The sequence below is a fragment of the Osmerus mordax genome, chromosome 24, assembly GCF_038355195.1.
Source record: "Osmerus mordax isolate fOsmMor3 chromosome 24, fOsmMor3.pri, whole genome shotgun sequence".
NCBI classification, from domain to species: domain Eukaryota; kingdom Metazoa; phylum Chordata; class Actinopteri; order Osmeriformes; family Osmeridae; genus Osmerus; species Osmerus mordax.
The window spans coordinates 1,876,532-1,899,362 of NC_090073.1; the positions used below are offsets into that span (position 1 = coordinate 1,876,532).

The 22,831-nt window shown below is 43.0% G+C and overlaps 2 protein-coding genes across 7 annotated transcripts; both read right to left on the reverse strand.

Moving 5' to 3' along the window:
• Window positions 1-5,936: 5,936 nt before the first annotated feature.
• LOC136932848 (cytotoxic granule associated RNA binding protein TIA1-like) lies at window positions 5,937-12,503 on the reverse strand. 2 transcript variants are annotated; one of them, XM_067228142.1, is made up of 12 exons: window positions 12,351-12,503; window positions 11,473-11,569; window positions 11,203-11,301; window positions 10,601-10,655; window positions 10,417-10,504; window positions 10,238-10,313; window positions 9,992-10,100; window positions 9,528-9,623; window positions 9,332-9,416; window positions 9,098-9,239; window positions 8,843-8,994; window positions 5,937-7,255 (listed from the first exon to the last, which is right to left on the reverse strand). In XM_067228142.1, the coding sequence occupies exons 1-12, from the start codon at window positions 12,380-12,382 to the stop codon at window positions 7,117-7,119; spliced, it is 1,170 nt and encodes a 389-aa protein (XP_067084243.1). In that variant the 5' UTR covers window positions 12,383-12,503; the 3' UTR covers window positions 5,937-7,116. The 2 variants fall into 2 exon arrangements, with proteins under 2 accessions (XP_067084243.1, XP_067084242.1); XM_067228141.1 differs by having other exon boundaries at window positions 10,417-10,655.
• Window positions 12,504-13,833: 1,330 nt separating this feature from the next.
• LOC136932824 (prominin-2-like) lies at window positions 13,834-21,222 on the reverse strand. 5 transcript variants are annotated; one of them, XM_067228105.1, is made up of 24 exons: window positions 21,157-21,222; window positions 20,716-20,960; window positions 20,053-20,099; window positions 19,282-19,490; window positions 19,030-19,150; window positions 18,829-18,892; window positions 18,656-18,745; window positions 18,105-18,289; window positions 17,955-18,023; window positions 17,793-17,856; window positions 17,495-17,645; window positions 16,999-17,157; window positions 16,739-16,862; window positions 16,442-16,533; window positions 16,206-16,290; window positions 15,957-16,103; window positions 15,794-15,865; window positions 15,617-15,706; window positions 15,486-15,539; window positions 15,159-15,239; window positions 14,894-14,962; window positions 14,513-14,602; window positions 14,241-14,350; window positions 13,834-14,055 (listed from the first exon to the last, which is right to left on the reverse strand). In XM_067228105.1, the coding sequence occupies exons 2-24, from the start codon at window positions 20,939-20,941 to the stop codon at window positions 13,947-13,949; spliced, it is 2,508 nt and encodes an 835-aa protein (XP_067084206.1). In that variant the 5' UTR covers window positions 20,942-20,960; window positions 21,157-21,222; the 3' UTR covers window positions 13,834-13,946. The 5 variants fall into 5 exon arrangements, 4 of the variants coding, with proteins under 4 accessions (XP_067084206.1, XP_067084207.1, XP_067084208.1 ...); XM_067228106.1 differs by having other exon boundaries at window positions 20,716-20,980; window positions 21,157-21,200; XM_067228107.1 differs by lacking the exon at window positions 14,513-14,602.
• Between the last annotated feature and the right edge of the window lie 1,609 nt (window positions 21,223-22,831).

Here is a 22,831-nt window from a genome sequence, read left to right on the forward strand (position 1 = left end):
AGGCTTTGTAACCTGAGACATTGGCTAAAAAGGTGCCTGACAGTCTCATCCTGGTTAAAGATACATTTTTCCCTCCTCACAGTATATGATGACCGTGTGCCACGTCTGTTGAGAGAGAGAGAGTGTGTGGGGTGGTGGTGGGAGGGCACTGTAAGAATAGTTAGGAAATATGACTACACTCTATGTCATGACTGTTGGAGGCACTGAGTTTTCTGCTGCTCCTACTGGGAATCTGACCTCGCACATACACACATACTCCCTCACACACGTACTCACACCTAGCCTACACACAAACAGATGCACACACTCACACATTACAGTTTCTTGTTACCGACCAACTCAGCTGAGGAATTTAGTAAAAAAAATGACATGGGGAGAGAAAGAGAGAGAGAGAGAGAGAGAGAGGGGGGGGGAGGGAGGGGGGGTCTGAGGAAGAGATTGATGGAGAAAGAGAGAGAGATGAGAAGAGTGGGACTGAGGGCTTGATAGCGGATGGAGAGAAAAAAGATAGAGAGACAAGGGGAGAGAAGATAGATTGATGGAGAAAGAGAGGAAGATCGTGGGTGTGAGTGGAAGAACATGAGGCGTGGGTGAGAAAGTATGAGAGGTGGATGTTCTGCATAATGACAGGTGGGTGTTCCACACTTCAGTATGAGAGGTGGATGTCCTACAATGTGGGAGGTGTATGTTCGACATCGTGAGAGATGACTGTACCACAGTGTGAGATGTGGATGTTCTACAGTGTAAGAGAAGGATGTTCTACAGTTTGATAGGTGGACGTTCTCCTACAGTATAGAATGTTCAGTGTGTGTGTCACAGTATGTGTGTGTGTTTAACTGTGCGCGTGCGTGATGACAATATAATAATGTACAGCACAGGCCCACATGCAGGATCAAGACAGACAGTGTACCTTGTCTCTTTCTCGCTCACACACACACACACCCACACAAACACACACACACTAACAATCCATCATACGTGAACATTATGAGCAGTCGTACATTGTCTCTATCTCCTGTCTGATTCTGATAGTTGCCCAACCTGAAGTCAGACGTGCAGCATTCAGGCTGTTGGTATTCTAACAGCAGGAATAACGAAAATGCCATAATCAAATATTTAAAAAAATACTGCACTTACCCCATTTTTACTGAAAATATATAAACAAGCTCTTAAAAACGGATCCCGTTCGTAAATCCCTGGCCGCCGCTGAGAGCTGTTCTTGGGCTGTAATTTATCTCCAATTTCCTGTCTAAATTACAGGTTTCACCCGCTACGTCTTTGCTGCTTATGCTGGAATTCAGAGCTGCCGCATTTCCACTAGGATCTCTGCCTACGGCGCGGCAAGAGAGCGAACATACAGTAGGCTTCAGGAAGATTCTGAGCTGTTTTCCTTCTGATGCCGTTGCAAGTGATGAAGGCGCGTTCTGCAGTACTCTACCACTGATGTTCGCTGGTAAGGTAGATCAAGACGGGGACTGGCTGGTCTAAAAAAACACCCTCGCAATTCCAGTTGAAATAACGCCTCCTCTCCAGCCTCTCTCTCTCTCTCCCTCCCTCTCTCTCTCTGGTCATACAGGAACACCTCTCCAACAATGCTGCCTGCCTGCAGAGCTCATGCTGATGTCACCATAACAATTGATGGTCATATTTTCCCAGCTCACGGTCACGGCTCAAATCTCGAAGCGAGGCATCGGTGTCGTCCTCGTAAGAAGCGGTGAGGACAGCGTCAGTGTTGGGGTAACAGTGACGTATTGATTTGGAATCAGACACAAACAACAATAGGACTTTATGGACCACTTAAAACCAGAACTGATAATGCAGTTAACTCTGCTCCAACCACGGTCCCTCTTCTTCCACCGTTGTCAGGGCATCAGCCGGCTCGTGCCAATGTCACGATACCACCATTTGCAGAGACGTCACAAGAATACACCTGGAGAATTTCAACTTCATTCAGTGAAAAAAATAATAAATAAAACTTCATGCAGTGCCCGTTTCCCAGCGCCGTAAGATAAACATACAGACAACCAACAGACAGACAGAAATATAACCAAGTGATACACTATACGCACACACAAACACACATAAATTCCTGCATTCAAAGATAAACCTAGTTAAACACATTTCATGCATACTTTTTGTCACCCATAGTCCCCAGTGTCTTCCCTTGTGTTTGTTAGTCTGTTTGTCTATTCAAAAACATTTTGACCTCTAACTATTAGTAATGATAAAAATCGAATATTTATTAAGCCTCACCCACCACTCAATCCTACCGGAATTGGATGATTTAACCCTGACTGAGTGACATATGTACTGGTAGACTTCAACATTGATGTGGGGGAACCAACAGATCCACTGAATCTGTCCACAGGTACACTGGCGGATCCATGAAAGAATCCAAAAAACACGTGCCCCAATCTCCCCATGCTAAATTATAGAGTATTTTACATTAAAATACATTTCATTCAATAATATTAATATTATTATTGTTGGCATTATTTAAACTACAATGTTATGGTAATTTATGGTGGCATCGGGTCACACCACCCGTCCACGCCTCCATGTTATCCTACACCCATCCCCTGCCACCCCTTTTCCACCCCAGGTGAAGATATCTGGATCAGTGTTCTCCAAACCCACCCATCTTCACGCACATACATTAAGATCTAATTAATCATTTGCAGATCAGGTCTCACACAGGGAACTGCAAATGACAGATCTCATAGTTTTTATTTATTTATTAGACCACTGTCTGGTAACCTTAAAAATGGAATTGTCAGAGCCCTGAAGCTTCACAGATAACCACTTCTTGCCCAAACAAATCACTAAATGCTAAAACTGATTATATGAATATGGTTCTTCAGATAGATTCTTCACTAGATTCTGTGGCCCCACTCAAACACAAGCTAAGATAAGAAAATGGGCCCACGGTATTCAGAGGACCATCTGTATGTCTGCACGACGTGCAAATCAGGTTTAGTATCAGGACATCTGACTAGGGCCCCTCCTGGACATAGACATACAGTTCAATATTTGAATGTCTGTCTAGAAGATTTTTAGGATGTCTGTAACTGTGCAAGACCGGTGTAAGAAATCGCCATGTGATCATCTATGTATGTATGTATGTATGTATGTATGTATGTATGTATGTATGTATGTATGTATGTATGTATGTATGTATGTATGTATGTATGTATGTATGTATGTATAGATAGATAGATAGATAGATAGATAGATAGATAGATAGATGAGATGTAGATATAGATATATGTTGCATAGTCAAAGGGCTTAGTCATTCATCGTCATAACAGAGAGATAACTCTGTGAGTGGAGCAAAACCCCAGAGAGGAGCTCTGCTCCTATTTGTTTACCACTCTGCATGTACGGAGCCAATCAACTGATGCTTAAATGTTTCCACTCCAGGTGCCATATGTAGGAGGGTGGCAGCCCCCTGCCCATTCTCCCAAAAACTTCAGCATGGGTCAAAATCTGAAAATAACTGAGAAGCTACAAGTTGTTGTACTGATGTCTGACTGAAAGCACCTGCCAGTTGCTTCCTTGTTGAGATGTCTATCTTGCCACCATCACATTAAGCCCTCCTCAGGGCCCATTGCAGGATGCCGCCAATGGGGAACTGTGAAAACTGATGAGTTTTTCTGAGAAGAGGTGCCCTTCTGAGGTCTCCAATGGAGACAGCTCAGTTGTGGAGGACGTCTCTTATTCCCGTTAGAGCAGATATTGGCTGCATGCACACAGAGGGGTAAACCACTAGGAGCAGAGCTCTTCTATGGGGCAGAGCTCCACGATAGAGAACTTCATGTTGGTTCCTCACATTAGGACTGTGTAGTTACCCACTTACCTTTGTCTTGGTTAATTTTTTACATGTACTGTAAGTTGGAGTTGTTTCATAGCGAAGACAATAGTTTTGCATGTCAATGTCATTAGCTGGGGGAGCCGCCTGCCTGTTGCATGCAGCTACTTTTGCCAGTAAACGTTTTTTAATTTGTTATCATATGCAACATATTCAATTATGAATGTATATGTTTTTCAACACTGGGAAGAGGCCCCGGGGAAGACCCAGGACACGCTGGAGGAACTATGTCTCTCGGCTGGCCTGGGAACGCCTCGGGGTCCCCCAGGAAGAGCTGGTGGAAGTGGCCGGGGAGAGTAAAGTCTGGGCCTCCCTGCTTAGGTTGCTGCCCCCGCTACCCGACCCCCGGATAAGCGGAAGATGATGGATGGATGGATGTTTTTCAACAATATATATGCAATCTTTTTCAGATGTATGTGTATGAGACTGGTAAATGTAAGTATGAGTGTGTCTCATATATGTGGAAGTGATTTCATATGAGTATGTGTAAGTGTTCACATATGAGCGTGCACAAGTTTACAGAGAATGTAGAATGTAGAGAATGCAGGGGCGTCACTAGACCCTTTAAAACAAATCTAAATAAATCCCCCATTAAAATTTAAAAAGGTTTGAGTTAACAATTTACTTTAATTTAACTTATTATTAGTCAGTACATTCATTTAGATTGATAATCACAGAAAAAAGAAACGCAGTATCCCAATCAACGCTTGTAAAATCTCTTCTGTGCTTGCTATAATAGCTAATAGAAGTCCAGGTGTTGGCACGCAAGTGAGAATTGAAGTAGACTAAGAAAACAATGTTTTCTTAAGTGAAGTTACTAAATAATAGGCCTACCGACCTTCTTATTTCAACACAAGTAATAACAACACAAGTCTATTGATGTACCTGCCAAAGCTGATATCCAACTTACGTCCCTGAACTGTAGATATAGTGGGTTAAGCAAGGAAAGTTTTTATAGTGCATTGTGTTGCACACTTCTTGTATGCAAGAAGCTTGGAAGAAAAAATGGGATATGAGTAAGGGCCTGTGAGCTTTATGTCTAGCAACGCTCCTGAATGTATGTATGCATCAGAATTTCAATAGTAGTTAAGAGAGTAAACAATAGGAGTAAACAATGTAAGTATGTCCTACACGTCCTCTCATACTTATGGTCACCTGTATTGACATTAATAAAAGCCAAAAAGAATACTTACCTGGTAATTGAAGTCCCAGGGTGACGCATAGTTGTCACCTTCTGTACAAAAATCTACAAATAAAACACTATATGGACAAAAGTATTGGGACACCTGATCATCCCACCTATATGAGTTTCTTATCAGCTCATTCCAAAACTAGGTTTTATAAGGTTTAATATGCTTCCATCCTTCTGGGAAGGCTGTCCACGAGATTTTAGAGTGTGTCTGTGGGATTTAGTGCCCATTCAGCCACAAGAGCATTAGGGAGTTTGGGCACTGCTGTTGGGTGATTACACCTAGCTTGCAGATGGCATTAAAAAGAATCTGTAGACTTCACTTTGTACATAAGGGCATAATTATATATATATATATAGAGAAAGAGAGAGTGAGCGAGAGAATATTAATACCACTGTGAGTCAGAACGAGTGCCAAATATATTCAGTCAGTAGTGGAATGCCTCCCAATCACATTGCTTGGTGGGAACTTTTGTCCAGTGGCTGGCCTTCCAGAGGAATATAAGGAGCGTGCTTCCCTGAAAATTGACATGGGAGTCACAGGGGCAAACCCAGCATAGTCACCATCCACGGTAGACACAGTGGTTAGGATAATTATAGGTAGATGACAGAGTCTATTAATACTCATGGTAGTGGGATCTGTACTCGACTTTCTTCACATTGCTGTAGTCATTTTGTAAGTTGTTTATAGTCATTGGATGGTCACAATCCTTTTGTGTAACACAATGATTCGAGTTTTCAAGATATGTTTTTGATTCCAAAATTCAATTCCAAAGAAAATCTGAACTATAGTGCAAATGTGTACACAGGGCATACTTCCTTTAAACATGTAAATACCACTTCAAACAGGATGTTTCTGGTCAAAACAGAGTCAGTTCAAGCGCTTCAGCAATTTTATTGGACAAAGCAAGAAGACATTGATTATAGTAGCAGAAACATGATCAAACTCCAGGGGTCACACCTCTTAAAACCATAAGTCTACCATGTAGGCACTGCCTACTCTTTATCTTGTCATTTCAGTTTGAACAAATTAGCTCTATAAGGCAACGCAATAAGCCTCCACTTCCCTGGCATAAAAGGACGATAGTGCGAATTTCTGATCAAGTCTTGTTTTTCATATTTGTTTAAAAAAAACATGAGAAATGCCATTTTATGCACAGTATTACTTAATTGTACAACTTTTTTTTTTTTTTTTTTTTACACTGTGGAGCAATGCCATCTATTCCCTGCATGGAAGTATCACAAACACGGCATTGTGCCAGTGCCATCATGGAGAAACATTTGACAGGGCTGATTCGCTACTCACAAGGTGCTACTCATCTATCAAAACAAAACATAACTAAAAAAAGAAAGCAAGCCTCCACAGTTGACATTTTGCTTTATACATTTTGAAATGGTTATTTACACAAGGGGAGAAAAATGTGATATGACAGGAAAACAGTGGAATGCAAAAAGACCCCTCAAATTTGTAAAATTACAAGAGAAAAACTGTGCAATATCGATCTGCCCTTAGAGGGGAAAGCAGTGGCATCAATCCCTGCAACTGGTTTGAATTCTAAACTGGAAGAGGGTAGGGACAAAAACCAAATACCTGTTAAGATTGATGACTGCACATAATTCATTGCTTCAAACTGAAATAATTTTCTTGTGTAAAAAAAAAAAAAAAAAAAAAAAAAAGAAAGAAAAGAAAAACAGCATTGACAATTGGCAATATATAAATGAAAATGATAGCAGTTGAGTCATTGTAAACAAAAGGCTCAAATCCCCAAAAGTATCTACTTTACAGTTTAATATTCATTTACACTTTAACTTAAAACGGTCTAGCTCTCTTTCCATGTAGTCTGTCTACCACAAGAGCGTAATACCTGTGTGAGCACAACCTCCCTAACTCCCTTTAACACACCTCTCCCCCCCTATTCTAGTCCTCTGCTTCAGAAGTCCATTTCGCCTCCTCATTCCACGTACCAATGAGTCTCAAGTTTGCCACGAATGGAGAGGGCATCCGACACGTCTGTGTGAGGCAGCAGCCAGGAGGCTGGACCAGGCTACCCCCCCTCTATCAGTGTGTGGGGTATCCTGTGGCTCCCATGCCGGGCTGGTTTGCTAGCATGCTCCCATTCAGTCCCTGTGTGGGCTCCATAACCCCGCCGTTACTGATGGCACTGACCCCCGTCCAGCCTGCACTGGCTGGTAAGTGGCTGCAAACAAGGGGAGAGACACAACATGCCGGCGGGTTAGAGGAGGGGAGGGGGCAGGGGACAGACATGGCACACGCTGAAATCAGGTGGAGAAACAAGGGGAGGACGTGAAGTGATGAGGGGGGGTATGAGCACTGAATTAGGCTTGCCGAGAAAACGGAGAGGAAGAAAGATAAGAGCATGGCCGCGGGAACTAGGGGTGCTGCCCAACACCCCGACAGCACGAGAATTAAAAATTATATGACTTGAAAATCCACCACCGCGGCACAGCCCCGCAGTAGCGGACTGGCCATCGGGAGCACCGGGAGAAGAATAACGAATAATGGAAAACCAGGTTAAGAAACGTAAGGGTGGGGCTGAAAAATGAGACAAAAAGACTCCACCTTCACTAGACAAGGTTTTACCAATTGAAAAACAGCTATGTTTATTTGACATAAGGCTCAAAAAACTATTTTGCGCTCAAAAAGGCCAAAAACTACGCGCGCTCGCATTGCGTATCGTACTCCCGAACTACCGTCATATCAAACACTGAATGTGCATGCATTAGCAGGGCAGCTGTAGTGGCGTATATGGGGGCCGGTTCTGGTGGGCTGGTCTAGATCAAAGTCCAGGGCCTATTTTTACTCCCAGTCCGTCCCGCAACATTAAGCCCCCCCCCCCCCCCCCCCCCCCGATAAAATATGTTCCCGCGGCTATGGATAAGAGTGAGAGCAAGGGCGGACAGTTGGGATTGTCAAATACAACCTCATCTTAGAAAGTGAGTTGGCAAGCAGAAACAGTACTGCCTAAATGGAAGAATTTGTTTTCATAAATTAAAGTACATTTTAAAAAAACGATGAAGGAATCACGAACCTTCAGCCTGAGCAACAAAAGAAAGCCGCTAACTCAACACTGGATACATTTACCACTACATTTACTAACATTTACCCGTGGTCATTTGATTTGCCAAGGCGAGTATGTGGACAGATACTGTGGGAGCTTATCTGCTGTGTGAACACTGTACAGGAAGAGGCTGTCACACTGCATAACCTCCAAATGCAAATGACCACCCATACCAAATTTTATCCCAGATTAAAAAAAGTTTATACAATTAACAGGTGATATATCAAAGTATAGGCTTAAAAATTCTCACAGCATCTCAAGTCCCCATGGCAAACAAATATTAAAATTAAATACCTCATAGAAATGACAAAAACAATGCAATGCAGGTATTAAATAAACGGTTGGGGACGGCACACTATCACCGCCAGTGGTAGCCAGTGATTCAGAGGGTCAGGTAGCACATTCAGCTGTGAGTCCGAAAGACCAGGGCTGGGAGTGTTCCCTATGAGGACACCCGTCGAGGGAAAACGACACCAGAAAAATGCCATTGGCCAGCGAAATGAATTCTGTAGGTTTTGCCTTTTTCTTCCCATTTGGAAGGATAGAGGGGTGTCTTGTGCTCCTCTCCCAGGCCAGAGCTGCAGGTTGCTAGGGGCAGTCTGTGCGGAGAGCCCCCTATGGTGGAGGCCCTTGGCTGCAGCCCTGGACGATGGAGCAGGAGGGGGCTGGGGGGGGACAGGGGGGCTGGCACACCTGGATACTTACTTAAAACCCTGCTGGTTCCACGCCTGGCCGTACACGCCGTAGGTGGGCACCTGCCAGCCATTGGGCACGTACTGGCCGATCTGCTGGGCGTTGCCGTACCACTGGCCCCACTGGCCGTAGGGCTGGGCGGCCGCGAAACCCACTTTGTTCTGCTGCAGGGGAGAGGAGAGGGGAGCGTCAGGACAGCTGGGAACGTGGCTCACATTTCAACAGCCTCCCTGCGTGGGGGGTGAGGGGTCCGGGTGGGCTCCATACCTGGGGTACCTGCACCTGTGGCTGCATGGGGTTTATCATGTCTGGGGTCTCCTTGCCCCAGTAGCACTTGACCATGTGGCCCTCTATCGAGGTCCCGTTCACAGACACGATGGCGTGGGCTGCTCCTTCGTGAGAGTTGAACCTGGACAGAAGGGAGAGAAGGGTTAGGGCGGTAAACAGGCAAGCATGCACCCACACTACAGAGGGTGCTCCTTGCGTGTCAACAAAACGTACCTCACAAACGAGTAGCCCTTGTCTGGGAAAACACGCACTTCCATGATCTGTCCGAACGGAGAGAAGGTCTGTCTCATCAGTTGCTCTGCAAGAGAAAGCAGGGGGGGGATAGGTTGTGACAAGGACCTGCCGTGTCGAGCTGTTCCGATCCACATAGCAAGACCTGTACCAGGTCTCAGGATGTAGGACTACTGACCAGTCAGACCAGAGCTGACCCCGCCACAGTACACTGTACAGTTACTGGGACTGGATTGGTTCACCACTTCATCAAAGGACAGGTGTTTCGTGTTGTCTAGGTAGAAGGAGAAACATAAGGGAAATCAGTCTATCAATCCATCCATCTCACCCTCCATCAACCTGCAGCTCTGCAATCTGTTGATGGATGGGCAGCATCTGGTGGTAGTTATAGCTCAACTGTAGAGCATTTGACTGCCGATCATGAGGTCGCAGGTTTGAATCCCTCCAACGTAAGCAGCCTTGGATAAAAGCGTCCGCTCAATCAACGCTTCACTGTTATAGTGTATTCAATTAGCCATTGTATCCACAGCGACATACGGAGGAGGCCTCAAACCCAGGATATGTAGATCTGCAGGCGAATGGCTCTACCACCGAGCTATACCCACCCACCATTATCATATTAGAGGAATGAGGCGTGCTCACTTTCGTAAGTGGCTTTGGGAGCAGGGGGTTTTCTGGTGGCCCAGTTTGTCCTGATCTGTCGCCCCCCCAGCCACTGGCCTCCCATCTGCTGAATCGCGTTCTCAGCATCCTGCGGGCAGAATCGCACACACTTGTCTATCATCACGACACACGCTTGTCTATAATCCTCCATCATCACAAGGAGCACAACACACATTTAAAAAAAGGACTATTGAGATGTGCGGTCGACATAAGGGCAGTACTTACCCACTTGTTGAAGAAGGACACAAATCCATAGCCTTTAGACTTCCCGGTGGCCATGTCTTTGACCACTCTAGCATCCCTGAGGGGAAATACAGCATTCACTCAGACAGTCTGCAACACAGCCCCAAGGATTTCAGAACACATGATCCTTAACAAGGATACGTCAGTGGAGGTATACTTACGATATCCTTCCAAATGGGCCAAATGCTGCTTTCACGTCGTCTGTGGTGATTTCCGGGCTAAGGTCACCGACAAACACATGGAAATGATCTGGAGGAAGGAGAGACACGACAATGACTAAACATGTGAAACAGGCCACCATCAGTGAAACCTTTACACCCCCTCCGCCATATATGCGATTCTTACTGCTTGTGTCTTTTTTCTGACTGGTTGGTGTGGTGGCCCAGTTGACCTTCACCTCCTGGATAGAATGAGGAGAGAGCAAAGCAGATGGAGTATGTTTATACGATTCAGATGACACTTGCTACATTTTAGAGTGTGAGGTGTTAGAGAAATGGGCCAGTGAACATTGTGACATGCTTAGAGAGCTGGTATGAGTAAATAACTTGCTAGTAAATAGTAAATTTGGAAAACATTGCTAGCAAGTAGGCGACATGACAAAATAAGTATAGACAGTCCAAGAAAACATGGGACTTAAAGATCCGTTTACTAACATTACTCCTCAGACTGCTCTATATTACCTTCTGAGGATAAAAGCAATGTATCATAATTGTTCCTGTAGCCCTAATCTCATTGCATTCACTGAATTCCTCATGACGCATAAAGCAGCTGGGCAAATACATACATTGGAACTACTTACCTATAGGAAGAACCATCATATAAGAGGACAGCACACCTTATTGCACTTGACTTAGAATGATGTCACAGTCATTCTGCTGGTCAGACATTTCAGATTGACCACCCACAGCCCGCCCGTCCCCACTCACCCTTTAGATACGATAGCTTACCTTACCCATTATTTTACGTCCATTCATGGCAGCTAGGGACGCAGCCGCATGCCTGTGTTCGTAGAATTCTACAAAACAGTACGGGTCGTTCCCAGCCGTCTGTTGAGACATTATATAATGAGTAAATATGAGTATGGCCAGGTCAACAAAGTCTCACATGACAAACAGTTACAATACGTAGGGAATTGTATTGATAAAATATGAACAGTCAAGTCATTGTAAACGTATAAACACACAACAAATGCACATGTAGTGGAGAGGGACACTCACGTCAACAATCATTTTACAGCTCTTGCAAGGTCCTATTTGTGTGAAAACCTGGAGGATCAGAGGCTCAGTAACATCCCTAGACAGGTTCCCAACATACCTAGAGCAGAAAGGAAGACATGTGAGGAGAATTGAAGGCTCCTGAACCTTTTAACGAAATATTATGCCCCATATATGCACTGCATTCTGCAATTGGTACTTCAATCCATATTGCTTGGTGACTAAAATATCAAGCTAGCTGGAAACTTGTTATAGCGCACTCATGGACAGCCGTTTATTTATACTTATGGAGATATTAATAGGCGCTTATTTTGCCAACTACAATGTCCTGTGGAGATCGCTAGCTGAACGTTGACGTGGCTGCTTGCAATGCATGCACCCATCGGCCGGGGCCTACAGACTACAGCTATAGGAATCCAGCCTGCTCGCAATTTCACAAACTCACCGAACCCAGTTAGTGCAATCAAGCTAGCAATGAGAAATGAAAGGCATTAGTCTAACTGCCTAACTAGGTCTAGTTGTCGAAAATCCCATCTGTAAAATCCATTCCAAATGACTGGGAGGCGATTTAAAATGTATATTCTACGTGTGGCTTAACCCAAAACGTCCGTGTACAGTACAGCTTTACTAGCCTGCAAACTTTAGCGGCCATTCAGCTAGTTCTCGTTAGCTAACTAGCTACGCTTCTGTGATTAACAATAAATTGAGTATTAATAATACATTATTAATGGGAGTCCGCAGAGATAAAGAACACACAACTTTTGAAAAAACTAGCAGGCGATCTTTAGCAAATGGCAAGACCTGATACTACACGTAGAGTACAATGCTACAGTCACACGCGAGCTACCTAGCTAATGTCGATAGCTCTAGCTTTTACTTACAGGGTCTTGGGCTGGTCATCGTCCATCATCATTTTTCAGTCCTGTGTGTGTATTGCGTTGTACCTATGTTAAACAATCTGTTTCGACGTGGGCTACGAAAGAAACTGCCGAAGGTGACAACAATGCCACCGACAAGCTAATGTGATTCACGTTAGCTAGTTTCGGTTGCCTGCCCTGATGAACAATGGGAAGTTGAAGATGGCGGAAAATCAGAGGGGAGCATCACATGCGAGCGGCAACACTGCTGGATGTAACAAATTAGTACCTAGCTTCCAGGTTTATCCACGGATGCTGTTACATTGCTGTATGTAGCAAAATATCTGATCCCTAAAGCCGTCAGTATATTTGCCGGATTGTACATTTAAAGCACTAGTTACCTGGCTGGAGAATAATCTGATCAAATGTTTACATCTATAACACATCTGGATCCTCCCTGAATCCACAGTTGCTTAATTCTAAAATATTCTCAATTGCAAGCTGATCGGCAGAAATATAAAGCATTTCACTCCTATTTGTGGATATTTTGATTCACTGTAACTTAACTGTGATTTAATTATTGTGTAGGCTAAAGTGTGAACGTCACAGCGACCGATCTACAGCGACCTATCTATGTCAGATCACAGACGGTTGCATTCTGTTACTCAGCTGGTACGATGCAAAGAATTAACACATAAAACACTCAGAGACTGCAGGTAGGTCGGTTCTGATATCTGCAATTGCTTTAGCTAGTGTTGCTAAGGAGTCAGTTGGCTGAGCGGTGAGGGAGTCGGGCTAGTAATCCGAAGGTTGCCAGTTCGATTCCCGGTCATGCCAACTGACGTTGTGTCCTTGGGCAAGGCACTTCACCCTACTTGCCTCAGGGGAATGTCCCTGTACTTACTGTAAGTCGCTCTGGATAAGAGCGTCTGCTAAAAAATGACTAAATGTGTTGCTGTTGTTGCTAAATTCAATAAATTCGAGGGGGCGGAGCTTCAGCTCCTTAGGCGACACGCCCCCCCAGTCTCAGGCAGAGAAAACTGCTGATTTTCTCACAATTTCAAAGCCTAATTTATCATACTAGTCGTTGTTTATTTCAGTCGAATTTGGATGGGTAGTTAACAACACATTCTTCTGTGGTGTGATGAACTTCAAACTAATTTTCAATTCCACTTTACAGCATCTTTAAACATATGCACCGCCCATATAATCGAACCCTGGCCTCGACGCAAACACATTTCAACTTAGAGGAGGAAGTCTCAAGTGCATGAAAAAATTACTGATGGTTTTGAAAATCATTTTGGAAACAAAAAATAGACGTACTCATAAATGCTCAAAAGTTTAATTAGACATTCACAGGACAGATGCACATGTCAATGGGGAGTCAGGTGGCTGAGCGGTGAGGGAAGCGGGCTAGTAATCAGAAGGTTGCCAGTTCGATTCTCGGCTGTGCCAAATGACCTTGTGTCCTTGGGCAAGGCACTTCACCCTACTTGCCTCGGGGAGAATGTCCCTGTACTTACTGTAAGTCGCTCTGGATAAGAGCGTCTGCTAAATGACTAAATGTAATGTACATAAAGTTCCACAAATTAATGACTAATTTAAGTGTTTTCAAATGACTTAGAGTTTCTTGTCACAGATTTTCATGTCATGGATTTTTTTGAGGGTCAAATAAATGTTGGATTTAGTCTTCTCTGTGCTCTTCGCTGGCAAGTTGAATGTGTCCTTACTGTAAATTTCGATACACAGAAATTGAATTTCAAAAACAGAGAGAAACCCTCAAAAACAAATAATTAGTTAAATGAAGTTGCTTGCCAAAATAAATTGCAATAGTGTATTGTTGCTGTTATCCTAACAGAGTTAAGTGAAAGGGTCCGTCATTTCACCCTGACCTCACTGATAGTGTAGACTTACCCAGTGCAAGATGGTAGGGTGGGCCTCAATCGTCTGACTACATAGAGGCTGAAAATCACTCCAGGGACCAGAAAAGCACAGCACCATCCCAAACACAGCCAAAATGCATTCTGAAAAAATCGAGACAGAGTTGTGTTGAAAGGGAACTTCAAACCCATGTCTGAAGTGTGACATTCACAACAAATTCATTTAGCATATGCGTTTAGCATACCCAAAGTGAAGTACAATGGGGATTTAAACCTGGTCCCTTGATCTGCAGACATGTAACTTACCCATGGATCTAATACATTCACACATACTGCCATGTACACGTTGTCCAATGACACAGCAAGCCAATGACAACTCAGGACCTCATTCAAGATCTAGGAAGGGACATGTATACAGATTTGGCATTTGCTTGTTATGTATAGGATAGAGCACGTCATACTAGAACACATACTAACTGTTCAAAATAACCAGAACAAAAATAAGTTATACAATTGTATATGAGGGTTTGTCTTCTTGTGTGTGTTGTGTTACAAAGACTAAACCGAGATGAAAAGCAGCTATGATTACTGTATGTGTTTTTAGCCAGCAAGATGTATACAGGTACATTCCATGTGACATTCGAGGTATTCCATCTGGCTCAGTTGTTGTTCTAACTGTGAACTTACCACTTGACGGGCCCAGCCCAGGTAGTGAAGCAGGTAGTGTTCACTTCTCTCCAAGATACACTTAGACATCTGCCAGTGAAAGACACAGCAAGCTATTTCTTGTCATGGAAATGTGATCCTTATCCAGATAAGAATTATACCAATGCTGAGGCTTTGTGTTCTTAACCTACTAGTGGCAGTTCAGAGATAATTTAAAGTTACCATTATACAGCAATAACATTTGTTCATAATTGCTGTGTTGTTAAGTAGTTAATTACTGTCTTACGTTCGATACGATGAGAGGAACATTGGTATACAGGGCAACTTCAGCTTTGCTAAAGCTTTCCAAGGTTTTGTTCACATTGACCTTATGTGAGGGGAAGACACATTACATGCAGAATTATAAAAGCTCTGTTGTTCTCTCTCTCTCTCTCTCTCTCACTCACTCACTCACTCACTCACTCACTCACTCACTCACTCATTCACTCACTCACTCACTCACACACACACACACACACACACACACACACACACACACACACACACACACACACACACACACACACACACACACACACACACACACACACACACCACTATACTTCAAGTGTACCATGTAGGTTTTGCTGATGTTCCTCAAGGCGTTGAGACTTGTGCTCATGCTTCCCTGTGAGAGAAGAATTAGTGTTTTAAACAAGGCAAATTTAGCTTAAGTTCACCATTCCTTATTTTTTGACAACTCACTGCATCTGTCATCTGTTGCCCAACAGTGCCGTCCAGACCTCTGCTCGTTGCTGCCTCATATTTTAAATCTTCTTTTATCTTTGTGTTAGCCTGACAATACACATTTTGGATACATTGAAACTGCCAATCCATGGTTCACTGCATTCATTTAAACATCAAAAATTATCAGATACATACAGGAAGTCCGGCCTTCTCGTCAAGTTCGTTGGCCAAAGCAGCAAGATCTTTTTTAACGACTGGTCGGCTCAGCTGTAAAATCGATAGAGATGTACACAGATGTTTAACATGTCATGCCCATACTCGATGGAGCATAGAAACATTTAGTTCTTCAGATTAATACCAGCAGTAGCAGGTTGTCGTAGTCGATGCCTTCTAACCCAATCTTGCTGAAGGTCACTAGGCCTTGCTTCCCTTTGTCAGGGATCAGCTTTAAGTCATTCACGTTGATGGACATGTTCTGAGCAGCATTCCTGAATCCTGTGAAATACTATAAACAACAGCAAATGTGGGAAGAGGCATTTAGCACAAATGAGTAAATAATAAGATTATGTCCAAATGCAACTGTAGGTTTAAAGATGACAAATGACACCTTGGTGGAATTCAAGAAGTCCTCAAGGTCAAATAACTGATTCATGTCCATGCTGTGGAACAATGACTCCCCCCTCTCACATCCTCTGAAGCAAGGAGAAGTAAAACAACAAACTATGAGTTTCATTTGAATAAAAAGGCCCAATGTGTTGATACACTACAAAGATACAATGGACGATTGTATCTTATCTCATAAGTATATGAGTAAATTGTTGTTAGAGAAATTAGACAGCTTACTGGTAGATCTTGCTGATGCTTGGGTTGATCTGGGTAGCATTAGAGAGTATGCTGTCATTGAAGCCTTTAAAAATATCCTCATGATCTAGGAACTATATGAAATTAAAGTTATTGGGCAAACCCCCTTTAATGTGCTTTGTTTAATGTTAATTGTCTGGTAGATGACACAGGACATAATAGCTGAGAACTGCCTCCACCACTTTGTTTGATTACAGATGGCCTCGCTTTCTATACATGCTCTATAATGTGCTGTTACAGTGGGCATGGTGGGCCCATACAATCAGATTTGGCCTTCACCTTAAACAGCTGTCCGTTGGTCCAGCTCCGACAGCCCAGGGCATGAATGTTACCCCCAAAGAACAGCATGACAAACACCAGAATGACAAAGAGCCAGGAGAATGCCAAGCTCAACACCACAGAACTGTGGGAAAGTGGAAGGAAGCATTCAAAGAAATATATGAAAGAAATACGGGAAAGCTTAATCGGTTACCGTGTGAAGGATGTTGATGGGAAGAGCCACCAGAGAAGAAGTAGTGAGGTGGGTAGGTGATGCCTACGCTCTGAACAGGCTGATTGCAGTGTGTTCCAGGCAGACATGGGGGAGGGTGTCGTAGATGGTGGGGTTGAAGAGCACAGGCAGGCTCAGACAAACAGCAGCCACCATCAGAAGCACCACGACCAGCATTATAGTGCAGAATGTTACTGCCACTGCCCATCTGCAGGGAGAGCCACAGAATGACAACCCACATGACTCTACTATTACAAACCCACCTAAACAGTATAGCAGGAGATAGGAAGAGATCCAAATATATTTCCTATTAGATATCCTGAAGATAATATAAATTGGGGTGATGTGCCAAAGCAACTTCTAAATAAAACCAAGTAATACTCTATACACACACAGACAGACACACACACACACAGACACACACACACACACACTACAATGGTAACAGTGTTTTCAAACACTAATGGTATCAGTATTTATCTCAAGTCAAGAGATAAAAGTCCTGGAAGATAGTATGAACCCTCTACTCTACGCAGAGATGTTACCGGATATAGTCATAGTAGTCCACAGATCCAGAGTAACGTCTCACAGCAGCCCTCAGCTCAGAAGCTCTTTCTGTTAGAGACTGCAGGGAAGGGAAGCTACGGCTGCTGTTATTCAGAGACTCCTGGTTTCTGTTGAGCTCCAACAGGAGAGCTGAGGCAGAAGAAACAGACAGTGAGAGGCCAAAAGACAGACCATGGAGGTAGGTTATTGGCGCATGACTCACAGAGCGTGTTTAAAACGCCACGATGAAGACATGAAGTAGATACTGTATGTCTGTGCCATAGGGGCCACTCTTACCTGTCATAGTGGGGGCCATCTGGTCTGAGCAGAGCTGGGGAATGCTATTGAAGCTGGAGTTGCCCTGGAAAACATTTGTTCTGTTAGCACAGAGGAAGGATAGTACTTCCTTTTGAACCTGTCATAATTATCACATGAACTCGAAACTTTGTTTTTACTTGCCTCTCTGACCAGGCCTTCAAGGTCAGATGTGGGGGGCATTTTATACAGTATGTCCTCTATTCTCGGGATCTACCATGACAAAGAACATAGATTGTATTTGACTGGTTTCCCACAGACAAACTAAACCTGTGGACCAAAGTGGCAGCCTACCAGCGTGTAGTCAGCATCTGTCTCCAGGTTGCTGGGGTCTGGTATATCACAGCTAGAGCAACTCTTCAGAGACTGCAGTCTTCCCCGAAGTCCCTGGAGGTCCCTCTGCATATTTCTTTGTCTTGCCTGCAAGTTCAGCTTAGTGGTGCGCACTGTCTGCAGGTTCTCAATGCTGCTGATAGCCTCTGTGGGTACGATAAGTAAAAAGGATGTCATGCAGCAGAGAACAAGGACAAAGTGAGTACTGTAGAAAAGTAGATTCACCGATTCACATCCAGCTTTTATACATTTGAAACTGTAGCAGCAGTATTAGAATGTTGGAACATCCAGTACCGACTAAAGATGGACAAAACATGTAGATCACATGTGTGATCATAGCAAGCAAAGTCTTCCAGATGACAAAGCAGTGCCACTCCCTGTTACTGAAGGAAAACATGAAGCAAGCCAGCATGTCAACATAACAATGATTGTAGTCTGTGTTATTCACATATCTTGTTTTTCATGTCTGCACCTCAATCTGCACTGTGTGACAAGACAGACAAAGAACATACCTCCCACCGAAACAGACAGTTGAGTGAGTGCTTTGTTAACATCAAAAATGACAGATGAGACGATGTTTGCACCGATGGTGACATTTGCACCTGAAAGCAAAGCATTCATTCAGCATAAAAGTATTTTACCCACAGTAACTTCGAGCTATAAATTCAAGCCTTAAATTGGGTACCGTAGATTGCCGTTGAGATTTCTGCCTTGGGAATAGAATATTGCTCCATGACAACTTGCATTTTCTGAAAAAGAAAGCCATTATATTTACAAACAGGAGAGAATAATAATTTGCCAACACCTCAATTTTTATTAATGTTTTCTTTTTTGTATTGAGCATGTACTATACATGTAGCTAACAGGGTGTTATAAAGGGCCAAACCCGAGGAATAGATTTCAGAGATTCCTCCACACTCCTCAGATTGGTGTCCAGCTGGGTCAGGCTAGGGCTCATGTTCCCACGCACTTTACTGTTTACTGAGAAAGCCAGAAAGACTGCTACCCTGTACAAACACAAACACCCACATACATACAAATGTAAACCCTATTTGTCTACTAAGAATAACTATTTGTGTGTTTGTGCGAGTGTTTGTGTGTGCCTGTCTGTCTGTCGGACAGTGCAACGCTTTCTCACAGGAGTAAGAGGGTGGTGAGACTTAGGCAAACAGCCACACCGATGTCCTGATGAAAGCGGGACGATAGCTTTGATGACTGGGTGTTTGTCTCTGCCTTCTTGCCATGGAAATGACGCCAAGCTAGAACAGCGCCAGCGATGGGCATGAGCAGCAGGTAAAGTACTGCCAGGATCAAACACACCAGGTACCCAGCCTCATAGTGCACCAGCTGTTGGATGAAATGATTATTTGACTTAGGCTACTTAAAATCAAATGTATCCAGATTAGACGGATTGTAAGGTAAGAAAAAAAGGGATTGTTCACAACTTCCATTGCAAATCATTACATTTACATTTGATTACTTCAGCAGACACTTGCCAAAGCGACATGCAAATCGCTCAATCAATTCTGCCTCAGGAGCTAAAACTTATTCTGGAGTATTGCCAGTGATAGCCAGAGATGGAAAATCATCACTCAAGGAAAATATACAAAATATATATTTTATAAAGATTATGTAGATGTACCACTGACAATGATTAAAAAAACATTTAAAACGGAACCTACATTTTAAACACCAATTTAAAATGTTAAAGATCTAAAGGAAGAGAAAAGGTCCAACAATGAAACTTGATTACTCAGGTCTGTTCATTCTGTTTAATAATAATAATAATAATAAATTGTATTTGTATTGCACTTTACATTACAACAGTTTAGTTGAACAGCATCAGCATAAGGGCAATAATTAGTATTTGATAAGAGTTAGAAGGAACACAGGGAACAATTTTTTTTACCTGAGAAATGTTCTGTTGTTCATTCTTCAAGATCTTAGACACAATGTCTGAAATAAAGAGTATGTCATTGTTCGCTTTTAAACCATGTTTTACAGCAATGACCCCATAGTGCAATTCCAGTCAGCTAGCGCTGTTCTTGCGTTGGCACACGTTCACAGCGAATGATGAAGTGCCCACTGTGGCTCACCAAATACATAGCTCCACTACTTGGTGTAGCTCAACATGGCGAACGCTCGTATATATTTAGGCTATTTATTTTGAAGAACACGAACTGCTCAACCAAAAAACTCCACACGCGGCACTGTCTATAGCCAGGATATAAAGCCAGAAAAAACTCACGTTTTCAAAAAAGACTAAGGAGTATAGGCTAATTGGTGATCTCGATTCCCGAGATCCATGGCTACACCCTTTAGTGTGACGCGCATATGACAGCAGACATATTTAGGCCTATTTTTTGTTAACGCAAAAATCAATCAAAACAACTCGCGGCACCGCACATCCTTTGGTCCAGAGCAACACACCTGCTACATTTCAACTTGCTGTGCCTGCTCAGTTCGAGATAATCGAGCCACAGATACACAAGCACACGAATTGGCATTAAAGTATTAATAGATTGTTGATGGGGAAAATAATATAAATTGTTAACAAAACACTGTTACATACCTTCTGGGAAAGGGTTAGACTGTACAGACTCCAGGAAACTATGGGCAAATTTATACAAGGGTCTAAGGCCTTGGTCTGACATCTCTACTTGCTGAGTTGGAGTTTCGGTGAAGCTGAGGAAAGGTTGAGCTCCATTGTCTGTGCTGATGCAGCGCTCGGAGTAGACTTGGATCCGCAGCAGAAATACTATGAGCACCCACAACCGTCCACGGTGCAGGACACCCATGGTTTAACAAGTCCGGTAACTAATAAAGCCAAAGACAAACTGCAGTGAAAGTAACAGCGATAAAAATAATAATTAAAAATCACATTGGCATCCCCAGTTTTTGTATGGCTTCTACATAGGCTATTTCTCCTAAACATACTTAGGCCAAATGTAAATATTTGAATATTTGAATGCCTCAAGGCATTAACTAACTTTTGTGTCAAGAGTTAGCTCACCTGTAAATCATAAGAGTAGTTCTTCCACAGACGTCAGACGAGTTTGAGCTGAGACATTCTGCTGTAACCTCACCTTCATACTTCTGATCAGCCTCACATTCTGTTCCTGTCAATCATACACACGGTGTCAACTAATTATACTGCATGAGGGAGGGCCGAGCCAACTCACCAAATCATTGCATTTTTAAAGACATTGTGGTTAAGGTAGAGTATGATTTCATTGAATAATTTAATTAGAATTGCTTTCATACCTGTCAAAGTCACTGTTAAAACATTAATTTTTTAAAGAGCCGTTTGGGAGCCAAAAGAGCCGGCTCTTTTCAATGAGCTGAGTCAAACGAGCCGGCTCACGAAAAAGAGCTGCATTTGAACGAGATGTTGTGAACCAGTTATGCAAGCTTTTATCCAATGCAACCAACAAAGAGCTTACGTTTTTGAGATTCACAACATTAAGCGGAAAAACACATCAACCTCTGCAAATATGTTTTACTGTGAAAGTGATTTTATTTGTGCATAATTTATTTGTACACAGACCATTATTGTTACAGACCTCAAAAAAGTAGGCAAATTCTAACCATGGAGTAGGCCTACAGGTAGCCTACACATTGGAATTTTTTGGGCATGCATTTTCTCATTGGAGCTTCCTGATTGACTAGTGCCCTGAGCCTTTCTGTGACACCACACCAATCACGTTTTGTGATTTCAGTCACATAACATCCATGCTAAACAAGTTCTGTGGACTTGACATTGTCATAGCAGGGAAGAAAACGCTCTGGAGTTTAGGTGTCCCACATCACAGTCTCAAATTCTGTCTCAAAGTCTCAAACCTATGGAATGCCGTGTTAGTCAAAAGTAAATAGATAAATAGGCCTACACAAATAAATATGGCTATGAAATAAACCCTGAAATTAAAAAAGATGGCAATAAATATATACATATAGCTTCATATAATTATATAGCTGAATCCATTTACCTACATCAATAAATTTGTCACTGACTCGTCATTAACGAGTCGGGTGGTAGTGGTTTGATTTAATATTGAAGAATTACATAAATTATTATATCTGGGTTTGGGTATTGTGTACCGTGTTGAATGGGTCTTGGTCTGGACACATCTTGGTTAGTTGCAACTTTTCATTGCCAATATTAACAAGCCTTAAAGTTTCTTAAGTCTTAAGAAACTTGACTTCAATGGAAAGATCGCCTCACTTTTCAATTTGAAGCAGTAAATCCAAAGGTATGGGTAATGTCTTGAATGGTCTGGCTTCACTTCAGGTCTCCCTTGTTAGGCGTAGTGACGGTTGCTAGCTTTGTTAGCTAACATTACCTGGCACTAATCACCCCCCATACTATCTGTACATCTTGCACACGAACACGGTGCTCGATAAGTCTCAAACTATTTAAAACTTTGTGATCCATATAGGCCTATATGTTCTGTAGAGCACTTACCTGCCGAAGTAGGCTACCTCTACAAAATCTTAAATGTGTGCCAAAATGATATCCCCTGACAAGCCATGCTGATCAATTTGATCTACTAAGGCATGGCCAGCATGCCATCTCTCACTACTTATGACTTCCATCATCTCTCGAATCTAGGTGTCCCTGTCTGCCTTCGATCTTGTGCGGCTGCTTTGGTCTGAAGATAACCACGCCCCTCTCGCTTGCATGTTGGATT

Coding starts and splice junctions, on each gene's coding strand:
- LOC136932848 (XM_067228141.1), bottom strand. CDS start 12,382: ATGATGATGGACGATGACCAGCCCAAGACCCT. Junction 9,240..9,331: donor AAGGGCTACTCGTTTGTGAG/GTACGTTTTGTT, acceptor CCTTCTGTCCAG/GTTCAACTCTCACGAAGGAG. Junction 7,256..8,842: donor TGGAACCAGCAGGGTTTTAA/GTAAGTATCCAG, acceptor CCTTGTTTGCAG/CCACTTACCAGCCAGTGCAG.
- LOC136932824 (XM_067228105.1), bottom strand. CDS start 20,941: ATGGGTGTCCTGCACCGTGGACGGTTGTGGGTGCTCATAGTATTTCTG. Junction 17,857..17,954: donor TTGAAGGCCTGGTCAGAGAG/GCAAGTAAAAAC, acceptor AATGTTTTCCAG/GGCAACTCCAGCTTCAATAG. Junction 15,707..15,793: donor ACGAGAAGGCCGGACTTCCT/GTATGTATCTGA, acceptor GTGTATTGTCAG/GCTAACACAAAGATAAAAGA.